Below are 20,868 nucleotides of genomic sequence, written 5' to 3'. Positions count from 1 at the left end.
TTTCCAAGCACAAGATAGATTCCTGCCGAATTTTTGTGGACGAGGACCTGTTTCACCCAACCAGCAACGAAGTATTTACAAGCCTCCAAGCTCTTAAAGTTTTTCAAACTTTCGTGAGAATGGGCTGATTTTGTGTGGACAAGATAGTTATACAGTTCAGGGTAGCTAGCAGATGTCAGGCAAATACGGCAGAGACAGCGGGTCGAAAAACATCGATTTAGGCATCAAATATGGATCTGGCGAATGGATAAACTGAAGCTTTTCCACATAACGCCTTTTATGCAACGCATCAAGTGAGTTTACGGCATCCGAAAGCACCGGGTCTTCCATGAAATGCATTATAAATTGCTCGATCAATTGAGACCATTGATAATACAGACACAAAATGACGGACAAGTGGGCGGAACCATACAGCGAGCACGTGATTTTGTGACGTCGGTGGGGAGGGTCTATAGGTGGGGCGAGTCCATGTAACACCTTGTACATTAGACAAGCCGTTTTAAAAAAATTTTAATTCTCAAGGCTCAATAAAAAGTACTTTTTTAAAATGTTACAAGCATGAAATGACATTGGTTTTCTGGCAAAGACCTTTAACGATTACTTGTAGAGTAAATCTACACTATGTTACTGCATGTATTTATACCTGCCAGTTGCCAACAAGTAATGCAATATTCAATGTGTGATAAAATCATTGAGTGTAGAAACATTCTAGCAGCCCCAAGTGTTATAAATATCTTATTTATTTAAAATTGTTCAGGTTGAATTTCACAGTCTTCCATATTACTTTAATAACTAATTTAATTAATTAATTAATTTAATATAATTAATTTTGTTAATTTGTTTGTTCTAACCCTTGTACTTTTACTTTGAGTACATTTTAGACTACTTTTTACTATTATGTTGAACAGATTTTTACACCATTACTTTTACTTGAGTTGAATTTCACCAATATAATGTAGTTTTTTTTTGCCACTCTTTTGACCCCTGATCAAATTGCTTTTCAGATCAGAATGACCACTTATTCAGAATGTGATTTAAAACCTGACATTTACAACTAGTCAATATAATCTGGATGTAATTGAAATACACAAAAAATGTAAACTGACACACCAAGACAAGAAAAAAAAAAATCTAAACTACAGAAAAAGCGTTGACAATTAAATACGATCTAAATACTGAGTGATTTGCTTAAAATTAGCCAATTGACATTTCTAGTTCACATTGTACAGACTGACAAACCTTGTACTCTTCTGCCATCAGTGATGATTACATTATCAAGATCAATGCTGTGTATTCATTAGCAAATGAGAGGCACGTGATAGCCTAACAACATCAACAAAGGTTGTTAAATGGGAACACAAGGAAACTATCAACTGCATCCTCCTTCTTTGTCTCAAAATAGTCTGGATTACAAGAGATCAAGGTCCTTCACAATTGAAGTAGAGGATGAAATACACAAACATCCAATGCGACTCTACGTTATAATCACATGTGTTTTGTACTGTCACATGTAATTGGCCTCTCGCAGGCCATAAATGGTGCAGACAAGCCCCCTCTCCCACACACATACGCAATTTGCACGTGCCTCAGCACCAATTCATTTTCCATTTCTATTTGTGAACACCATGCGTATTACAAAGATTTAATTTCCTCCAGGCTTTGGGCTTATTAGATATGTCTATATATACAGTAGCTGCAACATCAAATGCCTGCGCACAAACATTTATTGGTTGTGTGGAACCGAAAATAGTTAAAAATATTACACAAAGAATAAAGGTGGGGATTCAGCTGGAGACAAGCGAAGCATTGTAAGCATGAGATGTAATTTATCGCGTTCCTGGCACCCAGTGACGCAAATTCTCTTAATAATATTAAAAAGCACGCTGAAATAGTGCAAAAAAAGTACCTAGAAATTTATTTTGAGACACTGTAACCTACAAAATCTAATTTTTGCAGTATTGCCAACTCTTTTAGTGTTATTGATGATGATAAAGTCCAGTTATGTGGCTGTTTTCATTCTTCTGCTATGAATTTAAATGGTTTATCACTTGTATATGTCTAATCCCTTTAAAGTGAGAGGGTGGCAGGGAATGAACGTTCGATCATTTGCTGCCAACCCTCCCACTTCTAATAGATTGATGTGTATTGCAGTAAATGGAAGCCAGTGAGTTTGATTTTTATTAAATGGGGGGGTCTGTCTCAGGGGTTGTTTACATGGCGACTCCGCGACACAGAGACGCAATGACTGAGTAGCTGACTCGCCTCGCGTGCATATGGTGTCGGCGAAGACGGAAGACGAAGACGAAAAATTCTCAATCCTGCCTCCAAAGTGGAAGAATCCGATTGCGGGGGGTTCAGGGGGCTTCCTCGGCATGCATATCATTGGCTCCTGCGGCGCGAGACCGCACCGTTAACGTCAGCACTCGTACACGTCACATTGGGCGTGCGCAGTGGTGCTACTAAACATTAAAAACAGCAAATATGGCAGAATGTCAGCTTTAATTTACTCTTTTAATAATATTTCTAAATTATATATGTTGAACGTTTCAATTTTTGTGCCTTTTTGAACAAAAGAAAAATGACATTGCTTCGAGTGGGCGGGCATTTTTTTTTCCGGGCGCTTGGTGGGGTCAAAGAGCATCATTCTCTGTCGCCCTGTAAATCCGCACTGCCCCCAAGGGCCTGGCATGAATACTACATCGTTTTCATGCGGAATTGCGACATTGTTCAACTGGAGATGCAAATGCAAATTTGAAATTTTTCGTATTCTCCGAGAGTCACCATGTAAACGGCCCCTCATAAGTGATTTTTATTTTCGTTTACATTTTTTTAATTAAAAAAAAAAAACTTTTTTCGTTGGTTTTTTTTTCAGTACTCTTTGCGATTTTGGCGACTTTTAAAATTTTGATAGTTTTCATAATTTTTCAATTCAAAAGTTTTTTTTTTTTTTTTTTTTTCGGAGTTTTTGTGTTTTTGGGGGGGAATTTTTTTGTATTGTACCTTTCAGTTTTAATTGCAGTTCTTCCATTTTCACTGCTTTTCTTGATTTTTTTTTTTTTTTTTGGGTGGGGTTCTCTGTTCAGCTACAGTGGTATGAAAAAGTATCTGAACCTTTTGGAATTCATCATATTTCTGCATAAAATCACCATCACGTGTGATCTGATCCTTGTCAAAATCACACAGATGAAAAAAAACAGTTTCTGCTTTAACTAAAACCACCCAAACATTTATAGGTTTTCATATTTTAATGAGGATAGTATGCAAATAATGACAAAGGGGGGGAAAAAGTAAGCGAACCAAATTTAATGAATCAAATTTAATATTTTGTGGCCACCCCTTTGGCAGCAATAACTTCAACCAGACACTTCCTGTAGCTGCAGATCAGTCTGGTACATCGATCAGGACTAATTTTGGCCCATTCTTCTGTACAAAACTGATGTAGTTCAGTCAGATTCCTTTGATGTCTGGCATGAATCACTGTCTTTAGGTGATGCCACAGCTATATAATGGGGTCAGCTCTTTTGACCGGCCCATGATGCACATCAGACAATGCTTCTCATGTAGACAATTCTTACCAGGTGTATGTTTTATAGTGGGCAGGGCAGTTTTATACCACTCATCAGTGATTGGGCACACACCTGACTTAAACTGTTTGGTAAAAATTGTTTCAATTGCTCTTTAAGTGTCCTTAGGCAGAGGGGTTGACTTGTTTAATTTTACCCTTTCTGTCATTGTTTGCATGCTATCTTCATTAAAATATGAAAACCTATAAATGTTTGGGTGGTTTTAGTTAAAGCAGACACTGTTCTTTTCATCTGTGCGATTTTGACAAAGCTCAGATCACATTTGATGGTGATTTTAATGCAGAAATGTGAGAAATTCCAAATGGTTAAGATACTTTTTATACCACTGTAGTTTGTCACTAGCCCCTTTCACATACACCTGAACATTCTTTGGGATCTAAACAGACAGCCCTTATATTTGAAAGCAATTTTCCGGGTCGACTGACAGAGATGATGGGGACATTTACCAAGTCACGTCTTACTGTAATGTCCGGGACTTTCCCGGGAAGCGGTGTGAGTGTGAAAGCCGGCGTTAAATTCATGGGTCAAAGCACAATGGCTGATGACGTAAATATCATGGCGGGCCGAAAGTCACGTCCTCTTTCTTCGCAGTAAGTCGAAAAAGCAGTAAACAAACATCGCAATTATCAACATAGCAAGCTGAAAATAGCTAAATTAAACTGAAAACATAACAAAATTTAGTTGCTACTGGATCGTAGAGCTCAGGAAGAGAATCCATCGTCCATATTTGGAAATGTGTGGGTCCGCAACTGCGGAAACAAGGTTGTACCTCAAAGCAGAGAACAACGGAGGGATTCGTTCAAGGGTTTATTTTATACAAACAAAAATACACGTGATCGCGGAAAAGGGGGAATAACACAACAGTAGGTACAGTAGGTTGACGGGGATCAATAATACTTACCTAAGCGGTAGGCAGAGAACTGATACGAAAAAAACCAAATACAGTCAGACCAATGTAGGGAGCAAATGCACAAAATTCGAGAGTACAAGGTGTCAAATTGTGCCCGGTAAGTTAATATCTCAGCACCCTTCTCTTGGATCACCGGACCTAAATACCGTCTAAATGAGCTCGAATTGGCTGCAGGTACGACATTGGGAATGCTCCCACAACCAGCTCTGTAACAAAACACGATGTGACCAACAGAATGTGACAGCCAATGCTGACCAAAAATGACGTAATCATGCCTGGGTTATAAAATCACGCCAGCAGCCCTCCCCGCACAGAGAGCGCTGACTGGGCAACACGGTACAAGTCTGTGAAAGTGATTCCCGGGATATCTCTCCATGTGTGAAAGCAATGACGCGATTAAATCCCGCGTCACCTTGCATGGGAATTTACCGGGATATATGTGTGAAAGGGGCTACTGTCACGCGACAGAGTGTACAGTTCATATGAGTGGGATATTTATCTAAGTCAGTGGCAGCCAATGAGTTAAATGAAATAGACTATTTTTGTAGACCATAAATTTCGACCATAGAGTTCAAATGGCTTGTTGAAGCCACATTGTTGCTAACATTAGCAATAATTCTAAGAACTCAAATCACAAGTAAATCTCAGAGGCAATGTGGTAATCTCAAACCTGACATAAGAACTATTTTCACAATTTTAAAGGTGGTGGTGGGGAAGAAGTTGTGGAATCTTAATCACTTAATCTTCCTGGTTAACCAAACACAGCCTGTGGACAAGAAGGAAAGAGCATGGAGCGGCAAAGCTGCCACTCTGAGTGGCTTTTATTGTCTTGGCTAAGTGCTAATGTGTTTCAGTCTTGATGAAGTAGGGTGTGAAAAGGCTCATTCAACAGCTGATGAATCACTGAAGCGTCAATACACACACACCAACATACGCAGTTTCTCACACAGTTGAAAATGTGAGGCACACATATGGTAACACACAAAATCTTCACACATCATTTACCACTTAATTGAGGCTGTCATGTGGCACTTTTATCACCAGGCCCTAAAACATGACTGACTTACTTTATTTTGAGCAAAAATATAGCGTAAAAATACATTATAATTCCATTAATTCGTTCCACAGCCCAAAAACCTACACGGAATCCTTAATAAATACTGCTGGTACTATTACAAATAGCAATTACACAGAGCAAAACAAATAAATTATGAATAAAAATCGGAATAAAAACATAATCATAGTAATAATAATAATACCTGTAATAATGGGGGAATCGGGTTCTAATTTAGCAGATGTATTTTTGCGTGGCTGACTTGACAGAGAGAGAGAGAGAGAGGGATTTTTTACTTTTACTTTGTTCAGCTGCGGCGGACAGTAGGCATGTTGAGTTGCACAAGTTCTGAAATAAATGATTCAAAATCTGAAGAAGCAGGCATATTCTTTGGCGATGTTACAATAATAATAATTGTCACCTTAACTTATAAAGACTGTCAAACGGAGGAGGACCGCCGAGATCATAGACCGTCTACGGCCGTATCGTTGAGCCAGTTCACGGACGAGCACCCCATGCTCATATTTTTCTATCATTTCCATCTTCATTTCAATTGTAAGCATCCCCATTTTTTTCTTTTTTTCATCACCTGCACTCACAACCCATGTTGATTTTTCTCACGAGAAAATCCGCCGTGCGTCCGTTTTACGGGAAAGCAAAGCAACTGTGGCGCTGTCATAAATCGTGGTATTTCGAGCATGTCGTCTGATGTAGAAACAAATAGCGAGTCACATTTTACGTCGGATGTTGAAAAGATCGTGTGTCGAAGCGATCGTATGTCGAGGTACCACTGTATACTTACATGTGCATGTACAAATATATGGCGGAAAGAATTCAGGTGGTTTGAAGTTCTGCTCTGAGACCCCCAATTGGGCCAAATTTCAGAATTGTCGTATATGCATGTGTGATGTATATCATTGGAAAGCTTAAAACCTCAATTTTCTGGGGGAGGAAAAATTTTGAACAGGAGGATATTTAATTTTTATCTTTTTTAAACAGTGAGATCCTAACTTTAGGTGAGAGCATGAGAGAGCATAATTAAAGACGCCATGATTTTAACTAGATATTATCACATACTTACCTTGTTTCGATCCAAAAACTCCACGTAGGATGTATCACTGAGTGTCAAGACACAGCTGTGAATGGCCACAGCCCGATTTTGGGGGGATTTTATGGGTGAAACATGGTAATATAACAAGGGTCGCGATCCAGAAATCGCAGACATTAAGGAGTGGTCGAGATTTTCTTTTTGGAATATTTTCACTTGTAAATGTTTTTTTCCAAATTGTCTTTGTTTGGATCAATTACTTATCATGTAAAATATCGGGGAAAATGCGACAGTGACAAAAAAATACAATTAAGTGATAGTTCTGAGCTAGATATCCGTGACTTATTTACAGACACTATTTTTTCATTGTGACGTACTGTATTGGCCCAAATATAAGACAGTGTTTTTTGCATTGAAATAAGACTGAAAAAGTGGGGGTCGTCTCATATTCGGGGTCTAAACATTATATCCATTCACGACGCTAGATGGCGCCAGATATCATTGAAGCGAATGCTGAACTTGAGGAGTAATTTTCTGTCATGACAGATCTCAGCTACTCTCAAATTTAACCAGTTTGCATTATTTATTGCAATGTTTTTCCTTATTCAGATTTGTTTCAAGACTACAGTTACAGTTAGATCTTACTTTGATGGTTAATGCAGTTATTGCAATTTTGTTGTTTTATCACAATAGATTGGTTTACAGTATTTACATTTAGAAAAACCAGAAGCCATTCATTTACGAATGTGATTGCACTTTAGTTTACATATTTAAATGTTCAGATATTAAGATTTGAATGAGGCAAAATAACATGCTTTTTCTCTCAAATATATTGTTATAATCATTTGTTTTGGATGTACTGTAATTATTTTCTGTATAAAAATTAATTTGGTGTTCAAAAAGTCTTTTTTCAGACTTGAGTCTTGAAAAAGAGGGGGTCGTCTTATAATCAGGGCCGTCTTATATTCAGGCCAATATGGTAATTTGTTTAAAACTTTAGAATATGTGAACGAATATTTTTTTTTTTTTTTGAGTGTTTTTTTTTTTTTTTTTTTTTTAAACTAAATATTAGACATCAATTAATAATTCTAAGCTAAAAATGACAAACATTTCGAATAATAAATATAATTACTTAGCTTCTTTTTATGACTGGGTAAAAAACAAAAGCGGTTGCGCGATGTCTGTAAACGGGGGTCTTCAGGGTAAAACGGACAAATTAAAAATAATTTGGGTGCTTATTACGTCATGAAACTGCGTATAACTGCATTGAAATGTGTCAGTGAGCAGGCGATATCATCATAGATATTTTGCTAAATTTAATGCGTGTGAGCAACAAAAAGTTTGTAGTAAAGTGGTTCACGTTTTATGTCATCGCCTGCCATTGACGGGAATAGACGTCCAATTCATTTTGACTGGGAGGGGCGAATGAACATTGTTGCATCGCTATTTTAGGATAAAAAAAAAACAACAACAGCAACAGAAGCATACATGCAACAAGTTGGCATTACTTACAGATTCTTGGACTTTTTCTTCTTGGTGCCGTTGGGGCCGACCTCGCAGCTGCAGGAAGATCCGGAGCTGAGCTGGGGGGACAGGAAGGAGAAGACACACTGCATCATCCGAAAGAGGGCCTCGGAAAAGACAGCTTCAGTGTGCGCCAATCAGTAAACGATCATTCCGTTCATGTACCCCAGACGGAAAAGTGTCTGTATGGTCCGCGTGTAGTGGACGGTGTTTGCAAACAGTACAAGTCCAAACTGGGACAACGCATGTGAGGGTTTGCTGCTGATTTTGTTGCACCCCTCCCCTACAGTGCACTGAGCTACGAAACATACCACGCCACCCCTCCTGGTTTCACATTACACTTCATGCCTGGCCCGCATTTTCATTGGTTTGGAAGGGAAGGGGAAGTTGCTTCAGGGTGGAGAAAGGGTCAGTCCCTGCTAATCTGATGGCCTGAAACTGCCCCATTGTATGTGAATGTGGGGTGGGCTCCACATAATGAGCTATTGTGTTACAGGAACCTTGAATGTGAGGCACTGGCCACAGCTGGTGGAACACATTGTGTTTTATTGTGCTTCTACTTTTGCCATGTTTTGGGAAACTCCCCCCTTTGGATATTTTAGGGAACAGTCAGACATTTTTATCGGAAGCTGACCCGGGATTCTCACATCTTGAGTCACCTGAAGTCAACTGAAGATGAGGACGACGCAAGACGTCCAATCCATTTGGACTGGGAGGGGCGAATGAACATTCAGCCAGTACTGTTTAGAGACACAGCTGACCACAAAATCTGGTTTTTATTCATAAATTTCAAATTCAAATGTTTGTATACATTCATTGTTTTCATTTGTATCTTTATTTACATTTTTTAATATAAAAATCAGTGTACATCCTCTTTGTGTTGTTTTAGATTAAAAAGGAATAAACAGTAAAAAAAAAAAAAAAAGTAAACAAATACAATAAAAGGGAATATTCTCTGATTTCTGGACTATTGAAATTAAAGTAGATTCACATAATTTAGTTTCGTGGGCCATTTAAAATAATGCGACGGGCCGGATTTGGCCCTAGTGGCCGCCAGCTTGAAATTTTGCACGATCATTTTTCAGTGCAATTGACGGTGACAGACGTCCAATCAATTTGGACTGGGGCAATTGCTGTCAGCCCTCTCAGTCTAAATGGATTCGACATCAATCACCATCAGTGGGATCAATAACTGCATGGAAGCGGCAAGAAAATCCTAAAATTTGTCCTCAAGGCTTCTACAGGTATCAGCAAATCTCATTTAATGCTTTTTAATGCCACTTTTAATGCCACGTGACACAAATTTAATGCCCATGTCCAACTGCAGATACTTTCACACACACCAATTGTAAGTAGAGTTATCCGAACATGACTTTTTAAGCAATATCCCAATATTATCCAACTCCAAAAATATGACACCAATATCACACTGATACCAATATAATGTACGTGGTCGTGGACTTAACGTATTATAGTTAATTGTATTGCGATGCCCCACTGGACACTTTAATAACGATAAATGTAACAACTTCAAGGTTTTCCTTTTTTAAAGCGACGGGGCTGTACACCCCCGTACCGGCACGTCGCGGCACGTCGCAGCACTCCGGTTGGACCCGATAGCCAGCCGTCAGGTCAGCGGGTGAAGTTTCCCATGTTGAATCAAATTAAGCTGCAGGCTCTCGTATCATAGAGGCGCTGCCTTGCATCAAAGTCATCCGCCTGAGGTGCACTATTTTTGGCTTGGGCTAGACGAGTGGCCATGATTCTTGCTTCATCATGCTTTTATGGGTTACGTAATTGGCGTAGTCACTTGTCATTCAAACATGTCTGACCAATAGCAACTAGTGAATATTTGTGTCAAAATTTCAATTAAAAAAAAGTGCCTCCGAAACTTTTTCCTCTTTAATAAAAAAAAAAAAAGGTTGTTCAAAACTTTTTGCACTTCATTGAAAAAAAAAAATCCATCCATTCATCCATCATCTTCCGCTTGCGCCGAGGTCGGGTCACGGGGGCAGCAGCTTTAACAGGGAAACCCAGACTTTCCTCTCCCCAGCCACTTCAACCAGCTCCTCCGGCGGGATCCCAAGGCCTTCCCCGGCCAGCCGAGAGACATAGTCTCTCCAGCGTGTCCTGGGTCGTCCTTGGGGCCTCCCGCCGGTGGGACATGCCCGGAACACCTCTCCGGGGAGGCGTCCAGGAGGCATTCGAACCAGATGCCCGAGCCACCTCAGCTGGCTCCTCTCAACGCGGAGGAGTAGCGGCTCGACCCCGAGTCCTTCCCAGATGACCGAGCTTTTCACCTTATCGCTAAGGGAGAGCCCGGACACCCAGCGGAGGAAACTCATTTTTTTTTTATTTAATTTTATTTATTTTTTATTTATTTATATAGCACAATTCAACACAAGGCAATTCAAAGTGCTTTACATCACATGAAGATCATAAAAATCACATTTAAATCAACACAACGTACAAACGAAGACAAAAGATCGCATTTAATCACAGAATAAAAATAAATAAATAAAATAAAAATAAAACAAAAACTACTACTACTAATAATAATTGAAATCAGCAATGGAGATAAAAACAAGAGGAATAGAAAGCAGGTAGATTGAAATATATAGACAGTTATAGATATGCAGTGCTAAAAAAAAGCGTTTTTAGCCCTGATTTAAAAGAGCTAACAGTTTGAGCATACTTCAGACGTTCGGGTAACTTGTTCCAGAGGTGAGGAGCATAATAACTAAATGCTGCCTCACCCTGCTTGGTTCTTGTTCTTGGAACATGCAGAAGACCGGTTCCAGACGACCTTAGGGGTCTAGATGTCTCATAGGACTCTAACAAGTCAAGCATGTATTTTGGTCCAAGGCCATTAAGTGTTTTGTAGACGAGCAGTAGTATTTTATAGTCTATCCTTTGACTTACTGGAAGCCAGTGTAGCGATTTCAAAACTGGTGTAATGTGGTCCAGCTTCCTTGTATTTGTGAGGACTCTGGCTGCAGCATTCTGTACCAGCTGCAACTTCCTGACTGTTTTTTTATCAAGACCTGTAAATATACCGTTGCAATAGTCCAATCTGCTGAAAATGAATGCATGCATAAGTTTTTCCATGTCTTGTTGAGTCAGAAGCCCCTTAATTCTGGTTATATTTTTTAGGTGGTAATAAGCGGATTTAGTGACGGACTTTAAATGGCTATCAAATTTTAGGTCTGAGTCAATAATTACGCCGCTTGTATCCGGGATCTTGTTCTTTTGATCACGACCCACAGCTCGTGACCATAGGTGAGGGTAGGAACGTAGATCGACTGGTAAATGGAGAGCTTTGCCTTTCGGCTCAGCTCCTTCTTCACCACTACGGACCGGTGCAAAGTCCGCATCACTGCAGACGCTGCACCGATCAGTCTGTCAATCTCCCGCTCCCACCTACCATCACTCGTGAACAAGACCCCAAGATACTTGAACACCTCCACTTGGGGCAAAATCTCATCCCCGACCCGGAGAGGGCACTCCACCCTTTTCCGAGCAAGGACCATGGTCTCAGATTTAGAGGTGCTGATTTTCATCCCAACGGCTTCACACTAGGCTGCGAACCGCTCCAGTGAGAGTCGAAGGTCATGGCTTGCTGAAGCCAACAGCACCACATCATCTGTAAAAAGCAGAGATTCAATGCTGAGGTCACCAAACCGGACCCCCTCAACGCTTCGGCTGCACCTAAAAATTCTGTCCATAAAAATTATTCAACAGAATCCATGACAAAGGGCAGCCTTGGCGGAGTCCAACCCTCACTGGGAACGAATTCGACTTACTGCTGGCAACGCGGACCAAACTCTGACACCGGTCGTACAGGAACCGAACAGCCCTTACCAAGTGCCTGGGTACCCTGTACTCCCGGAGCACCCCCTACAGGACTCCCCGAGGCACACGGTCGAATGCCTTTTCCAGATCCACAGACCACATGTAGACTGGTTGGGCGAACTCCCATGCACCCTCGAGGACCCTGCCGAGAGTGTAGAGCTGGTCCACTGTTCCACGGCCGGGACGAAAACCACACTGCTCCTCCTGAATCCGAGATTCGACTTCCCGACGGACCCTCCTCTCCAGCACCCCTGAATAGACTTTACCATGGAGGCTGAGGAGTGTGATCCCTCTATAATTGGAACACACCTTCTGGTCCCCCTTATTATACAGGGGGACCAGAAGGTGCCAATCCAGAGGCACTGTCCCCGATGTCCACGCGATGTTGTAGAGGTGTGTCAGCCACGACAGCCCCACAATATCCAGAGCCTTTAGGAACTCCGGACGGATCTCATCGACCCCCGGGGCCTTGCCACCGAGGAGCTTTCCAACCACCTCAGTGACTTCAACCCCAGAGATCGGGGAGCCCACCTCGGAATCCCCAGACTCTAAATAACTCAAAATGATTTCAAATAAAAATATTATTTTCCAAAACAAAAATTTAGGGGAGGGTAATTTTATTTTTAAGATGATTTTTTCTCTTTGATTGGAAATATTTTTGGGGGGGATTGAAGAAACTTTTTGGGGGATTGAATGATTTAGACACAAATGTCCTATTGCTTATATGATTGTGTTAGGTTTTGCGTTGGTTCCCTCCTAGTGTGTCCCTGTGATTGCTCATTGATTTCAACTGTTGTGCCTGCACCTAGTGTATCCTCCAACTGCTTCCTCCTGCGTCACCCATCTGTTCCTCGTTGTCTCGTTACCCCTTGTCTGCGTGTGTATATAAGCTCCCAGTTTCTTTTCACTCCTTGTTGCGTCATTGTCAATGTCCATGTGCACGTCCGAACCTGTTCTCGTCAGTTTTCTCCAAGCCCTCGTGTTCCCCTCAGTAAGTTTTTGATACCCATCCTTTTGTTAGTAACCTGGGATTTGTTTGCTGTGTTGTTTTTTTGGGATCTCCACATTATTTTTTGGTACTTTGTTTTTTGCTTGCCTCAATTCAATCACTTTTGCACCGTATATCTGCCTCAGCTCCCTTTTCCTGCCTTTGGGTCCATACCACCTGCCATACCACCATTTTTTGTTTGAAGCAACTTCTTTTTTGATTTAGTAATAAAGACACAAATGTTCTAGCCGAAATGTGGCCCAAACGCAAAACAACATTACTTTAATCAAAAAAATTTGTTTAAAAAAAATAATAAATAAATCTAAGAAACTTAGTTTTCAAATGCATTTTTCGGAGTTTCAAATGTATTTTTCCAACATTTTTTAAAATTTGATTGAAGTGACTTTTTGTTTCGATTGAAAATATATATTTTGATTGAAGCAACATTTTTTTAGGTTGGATAAGACACAAATCTACCTCCATTAATATGCATAATTGCTGTGCTAGGCTTTAACCAGCCCTTGAAAAAAGGCAGCTTCTCCATTCACTCTGAAGGCAACGTGCATATTGGGCCAAAACCGATAATGAACAACAGATGTCTATATTATCCAATATCATTTTAAAATGATTTCATCGGCCGACATCATCGGCTAACCGATTGCATAACTACATATGTTGCTCATACAACATAAATAAGTATGTACATTAAAAAAAGAATGATATATACTGTAAATATATATATTTTTAAGTGCCACCATCTGCCCACACTAGCGTTGCAATCGACTGGTAGATCGTGATCGACTTAATGAGGCCCCCTGCCCAAAAGCAACATTTTTATCCATTTATCAATTTCAAACATTATTGTGCAAACAGTAGACGTTTCAGATGCATGGCCAGTCAGAGTGTCGGCGCGAACGGGGGAGGGAAGCTCTAAAAACATTTTCAGACTCAAGTCACAGTTGACTGTGAGAATGGATGTTGAGGGAGCCGTCTAAAATTAAGCACAGGCATTGACATAGTGTATTTTTAGTTAGCTACAACTGACTGCTAAATGTACGTATTCTCCATTCGCTTGCAGAAATACAATGCACAGTAATTTGGTCATATAAACTGGAAGACGCAATATCTCCAGAAATTGCTTGGGAATGCTTTGCTCTCCTATGGGTCACTTCCTGTATATTTTTAGTCATTTCCTGTTAATTTCGAGGCATTTTCAGGTCACTTTCTTGTTAAGTCATTGGCTGCCATTGAAGGCGTTAGATGTCCAATTCAATTTTGACTGAATAAATGTTCATTCTTGGGACGCAGATATCGAAGATTTTAGAAATCGAGTATTCGACTGAAAATTCTATCGATTAATCGGATAAAACATATTTTGTTATGTAAAGAGCAATTATAAATATACACGAGAAAACAAGACATTTTGCCTAATATTGAACCATTTTCAGACAATCAATGTCTTAATTTTCGATTACATTGTTGAAAACAACCAACAATTGCATCTCAGATGTGACTAGAAAAAGAAAAAAAAAAACAACAAATTCATGGCATTCACTCAAAAAACCTCTAGATCTGATAAGAAATATATATATATTTCTTACCTAAAAATGTCACTACGCTGTATAACACACATCACTGAAAAGGTGTTTTTCCCACGTGTTTCAATTGTATTTCCATTTGTGTCAAGCTATTTTTAAGTTCTAGGTAAGTATTAAGTTTCTAAATTGTAAGTCCTGATAGGATTTGGAGTTTTTGCAGTGTTCAGAATAAATGTGTACAGTGGGGCAAATAAGTATTTAGTCAACCACTAATTGTGCAAGTTCTCCCACTTGAAAATATTAGAGAGGCCTGTAATTGTCAACATGGGTAAACCTCAACCATGAGAGACAGAATGTGGAGAAAAAAAAAGAAAATCACATTGTTTGATTTTTAAAGAATTTATTTGCAAATCATGGTGAAAAATAAATATTTGGTCAATACCAAAAGTTCATCTCAATACTTTGTTATGTACCCTTTGTTGGCAATAACAGAGGCCAAACGTTTTCTGTAAGTCTTCACAAGCTTTTCACACACTGTTCCTGGTATTTTGGCCCATTCCTCCATGCAGATCTCCTCTAGAGCAGTGATGTTTTGGGGCTGTCGTTGGGTAATACGGACTTTCAACTCCCTCCACAGATTTTCTATGGGGTTGAGATCTGGAGACTGGCTAAGCCACTCCAGGACCTTGAAATGCTTCTTACGAAGCCACTCCTTTATTGCACTGGCTGTTTGTTTGGGATCATTGTCATGCTGAAAGACCCAGCCACGTCTCATCTTCAATGCCCTTGCTGATGGAAGGAGATTTTCACTCAAAATCTCTCGATACATGGCCCCATTCATTATTTCCTTTACAGAGATCAGTCGTTCTGGTCCCTTTGCAGAAAAACAGCCCCAAAGCATGATGTTTCCACCCCCATGCTTCACAGTGGGTACGGTGCAATTGAATATTCTTTCTCCTCCAAACACGAGAACCTGTGTTTCTACCAAAAAGTTCTATTTTGGTTTCATCTGACCATAACCAGTCCTCTTCTGGATCATCCAAATGCTCTCTAGCGAACCGCAGACGGGCCTGGACGTGTCCTGGCTTCAGCAGGGGGACACGTCTGGCCGTGCAGAATTTGAGTCCCTGGCAGCGCATTGTGTTACTGATAGTAGCCTTTGTTACTGTGATCCCAGTTCCCTGTAGGTCATTCACTAGGTCGCCCTGTGTGGTTCTGGGATTTTTGCTCACCGTTCTTGTTATCATTTTGAGGCCACGGGGTGAGATCTCGTATGGAGCCCCAGATCGAGGGAGATTATCAGTGGTCTTGTATGTCTTCCATTTTCTATTAATTGCTCCCACGGTTGATTTCGTTACACCAAGCGAAGAGTGAAGAGTTACAGGAAACGTTTGGCCTCCGTTATTGCCAACAAAGGGTACATAACAAAGTATTGAGATGAACTTTTGGTATTGACCAAATACTTTTTTTCCACCATGATTTGCAAATAAATTCTTTAAAAATCAAGCAATGTGATTTTCTGTTTTTTTTCCACATGCTGTCTCTCATGGTTGAGGTTTACCCATGTTGACAATTACAGGCCTCTCTAATCTTTTCAAGTAGGAGAACTTGCACAATTGGTGGTTGACTAAATACTTATTTGCCCCACTGCACCTGCTGCATTGGAGCACATTAGGCACCAGTGCAACTTGATGTTTTATCCATCAATGACTACCGAGCTAAAATTGACAGTAAGCTTTATTATGTTTTTATTTTACACCCTCATCACTCTACAGCGCTGTGTTTTTACAGATTAAATGAAGACTGTATGTAAGACATGTTAGCCACGCATAGACAGTAGTCATAATAGAAACCCAGTAACGTTAATCTTATTTATTAGCGCTGAGAAGTCTTCTGCTTTAAGATGGCGGCTGTTTACTAATGCCGGCGAGTCCGTCATTTCGCATCTAGGTCTATGTATATGTGCTAACGCAGGCGAGTCTGTCATTTCACATCTAGTTCCATATACATGTGATATCTATGAGAGTCATCAGACGCTACCACCGTAGCATCATGCGGGCGTAGTTTGTAGCAACGTTGGCATTGTTTGCAGCAGCTGTCAGCTGCAGTCAGGAATTATTGCTTCTTCTGTACGCACGTGACCTCAGCGCATTGAACCGTATTTAAAGTAGTCCAAGCAAAACATGATGTTTAGAGCTGGCAAAATTAAACAATTCCTCGAGGCGAATAAAATTACTCGGATCAATTTTTAGACTCGAGTTACTCGGGTATTCGTTTCAGATCTAGTTCATTCGCCCCTTCCAGTCAAAAGGAAATGGACGTCTAGTGCCGTCAATGGCACTGACAGATAAGTATTCGTAAAAAGTCTCCCAGTTTAACTAATCGGATGTCTATCGTTGTCAGTGTAAGGAAGTGAATAAATTTTGGGTCACTTCTTGCTGGTTTTGGGGTACTAACGGGGCACTTTTTTTTGGGGGGGGGTCACGTTCTGGTGATTTTGGACCATTGAGAAAGTTTTTTGTTGTTGTTTTTGTTGCCATTAACAATTACCACCAGTGGTGAAAGACATTAATTGAAAAAATATATTTTTTTTTAAATTGATGGAATGTGTAGAAAATGGTATCGAATATTTCTTTGAGTATTGAGTTGAAAGTGTTAGTGTCTTGACTAGAGTTGTCCGATAATGACGTTTTAACCGTAACCGGAGAACTAAAAAAATCGGATACTGATATCAAACCGATATGTATATGCGGTATTGTTATGTATTTTATATATTAAATTGTATGTTGTAAACTGTATTGTATGCATGTATTGTAAAACTGATAATGTAAAACTTAAGTTGATATTATCCGATATCGTTTTAAAATGCTTTTATCTGCCGATATTATCGGCTACTTAATAATATTGAAATCTCTAGTCTTGACAACTGTATTTGGGGCAGAGCTGGGTATATATAGGCTGTATAGCTCCTTTCACAAACATAGGTGAACGGTAAATTCCCGCGGTGTTTACTCGCGTCATTGCTTTCATGCAAGTAGAGGTATCCTAGCAATGACTCGAGTTGGAAACTTTAACAGACTTGTCCTGTGTTGCTCACTGGCGCTTTTATAACCTGGACATTACGTGATTTTTGGTCAGCATCGGCTGACACAATGTTGGTCAAATCGTGTTTTTTTACAGAACCGTTTGTGGTAGCATTCCCGACGTCGTAACTGCTGCCAATTCAAGTTTATCAAGACTGTATTTAAGCCCAGGCGATCCAAGAGAAGGGTGCTGAGATATTAACTTGCTGGGTGCCATTCGACACCTTTGCTGCCTTTGTTTTTGAAATCCCCTACGTTGTGCTGGTATTTGAATGTATTTGTTTTGTTGTTTTATCAGCTCTCTGCCTACCACTTTGGTTAATATTATTGACCCATTGTGTTATTCCCCCTTTTCTGCGATTGCATGTACTTTTGTTTGTATTTAATAAACCCTAGAAAGCTTCCCTACGTTGTTTTCTGCTTTGAGGTACCAACCCTAACATCGGCAACAAAATAAACCACACGTTTCCAGAGATGGACTCTCCAGTAGCAATTTAATTTAGTTATGTTTTCAGTTTAATTTAGCTATTTCCAACTTGCTATGTTGATCATTGCGATGTTTGTTTACCGCTTTTGGTCTAACTGCGAAGTAAGAGGAAGTGACGATCGGCCCGCCATGATATTTACGTCCCAGGAAGTTAACGCTTGCTTTCACATACGCCTCGTCCCGGGACTTTCCTGGACATTATACGAAGACGCGACCCGTGAAATGTCCGCGTAATCTCCGGGTCAGCCGAACTGGAAAATTGCTTTTACATGCAGGGGCAGCCCATTTAAATCCCGGGATTTTAGCGATGTTTCGGCGTATGTGAAAAGGGCTTATGGATATGGAATCACAGGAGTGCCAAAATTAAAACAAAATAAATGAATAAATAAAAAAAAATACTGTATATAAAAACATGGAAGTATATTATAGAAGTACATTTCGTCATTGACTTTTACTTTTTGTTATTAAAAAATCCCAAACGAAAAAAACAATTACAATTTTTTTCTTTGCCTTTGCCTTTTCTATTTCGCTTGTCATCGTCTTTGCTTTAGTTTTTGCGTTTGCTTTTACTGAAAGAAATGGTCTGTCAATCAAATGGCGTTGGGAGGGGCTTTCCAAACAGGAAAGGGTTAGTTATCGACGGCATTAAATTTGATGGCTGAGGCGACCCATCCAGCCTGTCAGCTGTTTCTCTATGCAGTTGTGATAAGGATTTTTCCATATCTCTCAATATATAAATGATGAATCAAAAATCGCACGCGATACAGATACCCCCCCCCCCCCGTCGCTCCGAGACATGACTTTCCTTCAGGTGTACTTGGAGCAATCAACTATAAACTACTATTCTTGTTTAGAACGCCGTGAACACTTTACAATAACAGTCCCTTTATTAACATTAGTTAATGCATTTTTAGATAATAACTCATGTTTAAGTAACATTACAATGATTAAAACAATTGCTTATCTAACATTTATTAATATATTAATTAACATGAGTTAATGCATGACCAGACAGTTACTAATGGTTTGGTAAAATTAAACATATTTATAGGCCTATATAGGGTTAGGGTTTAGGCTTTGTTAACTTAGCATTTTTTAATTTCTTAGTTAAGGGACACATGTGCTACACTTTAGTATAAGGGTCCTAAAAGCATTCAGTAATGGTTAATAAAGGTTAAGGGGGGTGGGGGGGGGGGTGGTAGGGGGGAGAGACTTAAGCATTTATAATTTCTTAGTTAAGGGACACATGTGCTACACTTTACAATAAGGGTCCAAAAAACAGACCCGTGCCACCCATAAGGCAATTTAAGCAACCGCCTAAGGGCGCACCGGCGTCAAGAAAAATATTCAAATAATATTTGATGAAAGCAGTATTCAAAAAATTATATAAAACAAAAGAACAACAAAACTGTTCATAATAAGTCTTTAAATAATAACGAAATCATTTTTCTAGTGTGCCTTCAGCCCGTTTCACTTTTTCCTGTGATGCGATAATTTCACCACGGACCCTAGTCTCACCACCCAGCAGACCAGCGAGCTACTTGAAGGTGCTATTTTTAGCCTCTGCAATTGAGCGACGTTACGTTGACAAGTCAACTTGAAAAGACAAAAGCCCTTCGGGTCAGAAGAAAAAGAAGACAGCAAAGACGTGAAGAAAAACTGAGGTTTGTTGTGATGATTTATATTCTTATATGCCTTAGTGCTAAAGCAAAATTATACTGTATCATTAGCCAGGCTGTTGTTTTAGAAATATTTTCAGTATTCAGCCAGCCGTGGAATAGTTTCAGTTAAATTTACTCCCCCTCCAATTTTAGAGAAATTTGGACAAAGTGTATGGGAGACTACAATTGTCTTGCTTATTTTCATGTGATCTGAACCACTTTTACCTTGTGTTAAATTGTGCTTTTCAAATAAATTTGCCTTTCCTAAAAGTGCCAAGGTTAATTCAATAAATACACCTTTAAATATGGAATAAATAATTTCAAAGTTCTGTGGTATTGGGGACTAAAAGTGCCACGGATTTAAATGCAAATATTTGTTATTAAATGTGTCATTAATTCATTAAAATGGCGATCACATTCATGTAAAAACATATTCAATTTTTTTTTTTTTTTTTTGCTATCATATATTATTTAATTTATTATTATTGGATAGTCCTGTGTAGTTGCCGTGATTCAAGAATTTATTTTCTTTTAACTACGCCCATCAAAGATAGTGGCTGGATCCAATAGACTGATACAGTAGGCTGCAAGATATTAGGCGATATTATGGTTATGTCATGCTGGTTTCACAATCAACAGCTATTTGACTAATATAATGTAACATTCCACTTTCTTCTCTTTGTAGATGCTCTTCTGAAATATTTTCTTTCTACCTCTGTACATCCTGGGCCATCTTTTACAGCGAACTTATCCACATCAGCACCAAGTCCAAGCCCACCAAGTCCAGGAAAGAAGTGCACCTTCCAAAACAACTGTCATACGAAAGTGCAATAGAGGCTTTTGCATCAGTGAAGACAAGGTGAGTAAGGTTATAAGCAGGGGTGAAAGTGGGCTGGAACAGTCAGGAACGCAGTTTCGGTATAAGATTCAGGGCTGGAACGCAGTTCCGGTATAGGATTCAGGGCCTGAACGCAGTTACGGTATAAGATTCAGGGCTGGAACGCTGTTCCAGTATACGGTGCTTTGATTCTGAAAATATGACGGCAACTGTCAAAACGCCATGTAAAAAAAAAAAATGCCAAGCTGCCACACATGCATTTCATCTCTAAGATGAAAACAATCTACCAACATCAGATTTA

The 20,868-nt window shown here is 39.7% G+C and overlaps 1 protein-coding gene across 7 annotated transcripts in view; it reads right to left on the bottom strand.

The window, feature by feature from the left end:
• rgs3a (regulator of G protein signaling 3a) overlaps positions 1 to 20,868 on the bottom strand; it is a 196,483-nt gene that overhangs the window by 26,162 nt on the left and 149,453 nt on the right. For all 7 annotated transcript variants that reach the window (XM_057819522.1, XM_057819524.1, XM_057819521.1 and 4 more), the window contains one exon: positions 8,109 to 8,179. In XM_057819522.1, coding sequence (XP_057675505.1) covers positions 8,109 to 8,179 — 71 coding nt within the window. The remainder of the gene's footprint in view (positions 1 to 8,108; positions 8,180 to 20,868) is intronic.

The sequence above is a fragment of the Corythoichthys intestinalis genome, chromosome 17, assembly GCF_030265065.1.
Source record: "Corythoichthys intestinalis isolate RoL2023-P3 chromosome 17, ASM3026506v1, whole genome shotgun sequence".
NCBI lineage: Eukaryota > Metazoa > Chordata > Actinopteri > Syngnathiformes > Syngnathidae > Corythoichthys > Corythoichthys intestinalis.
This window is presented reverse-complemented; position numbering and strand designations above follow the sequence as displayed.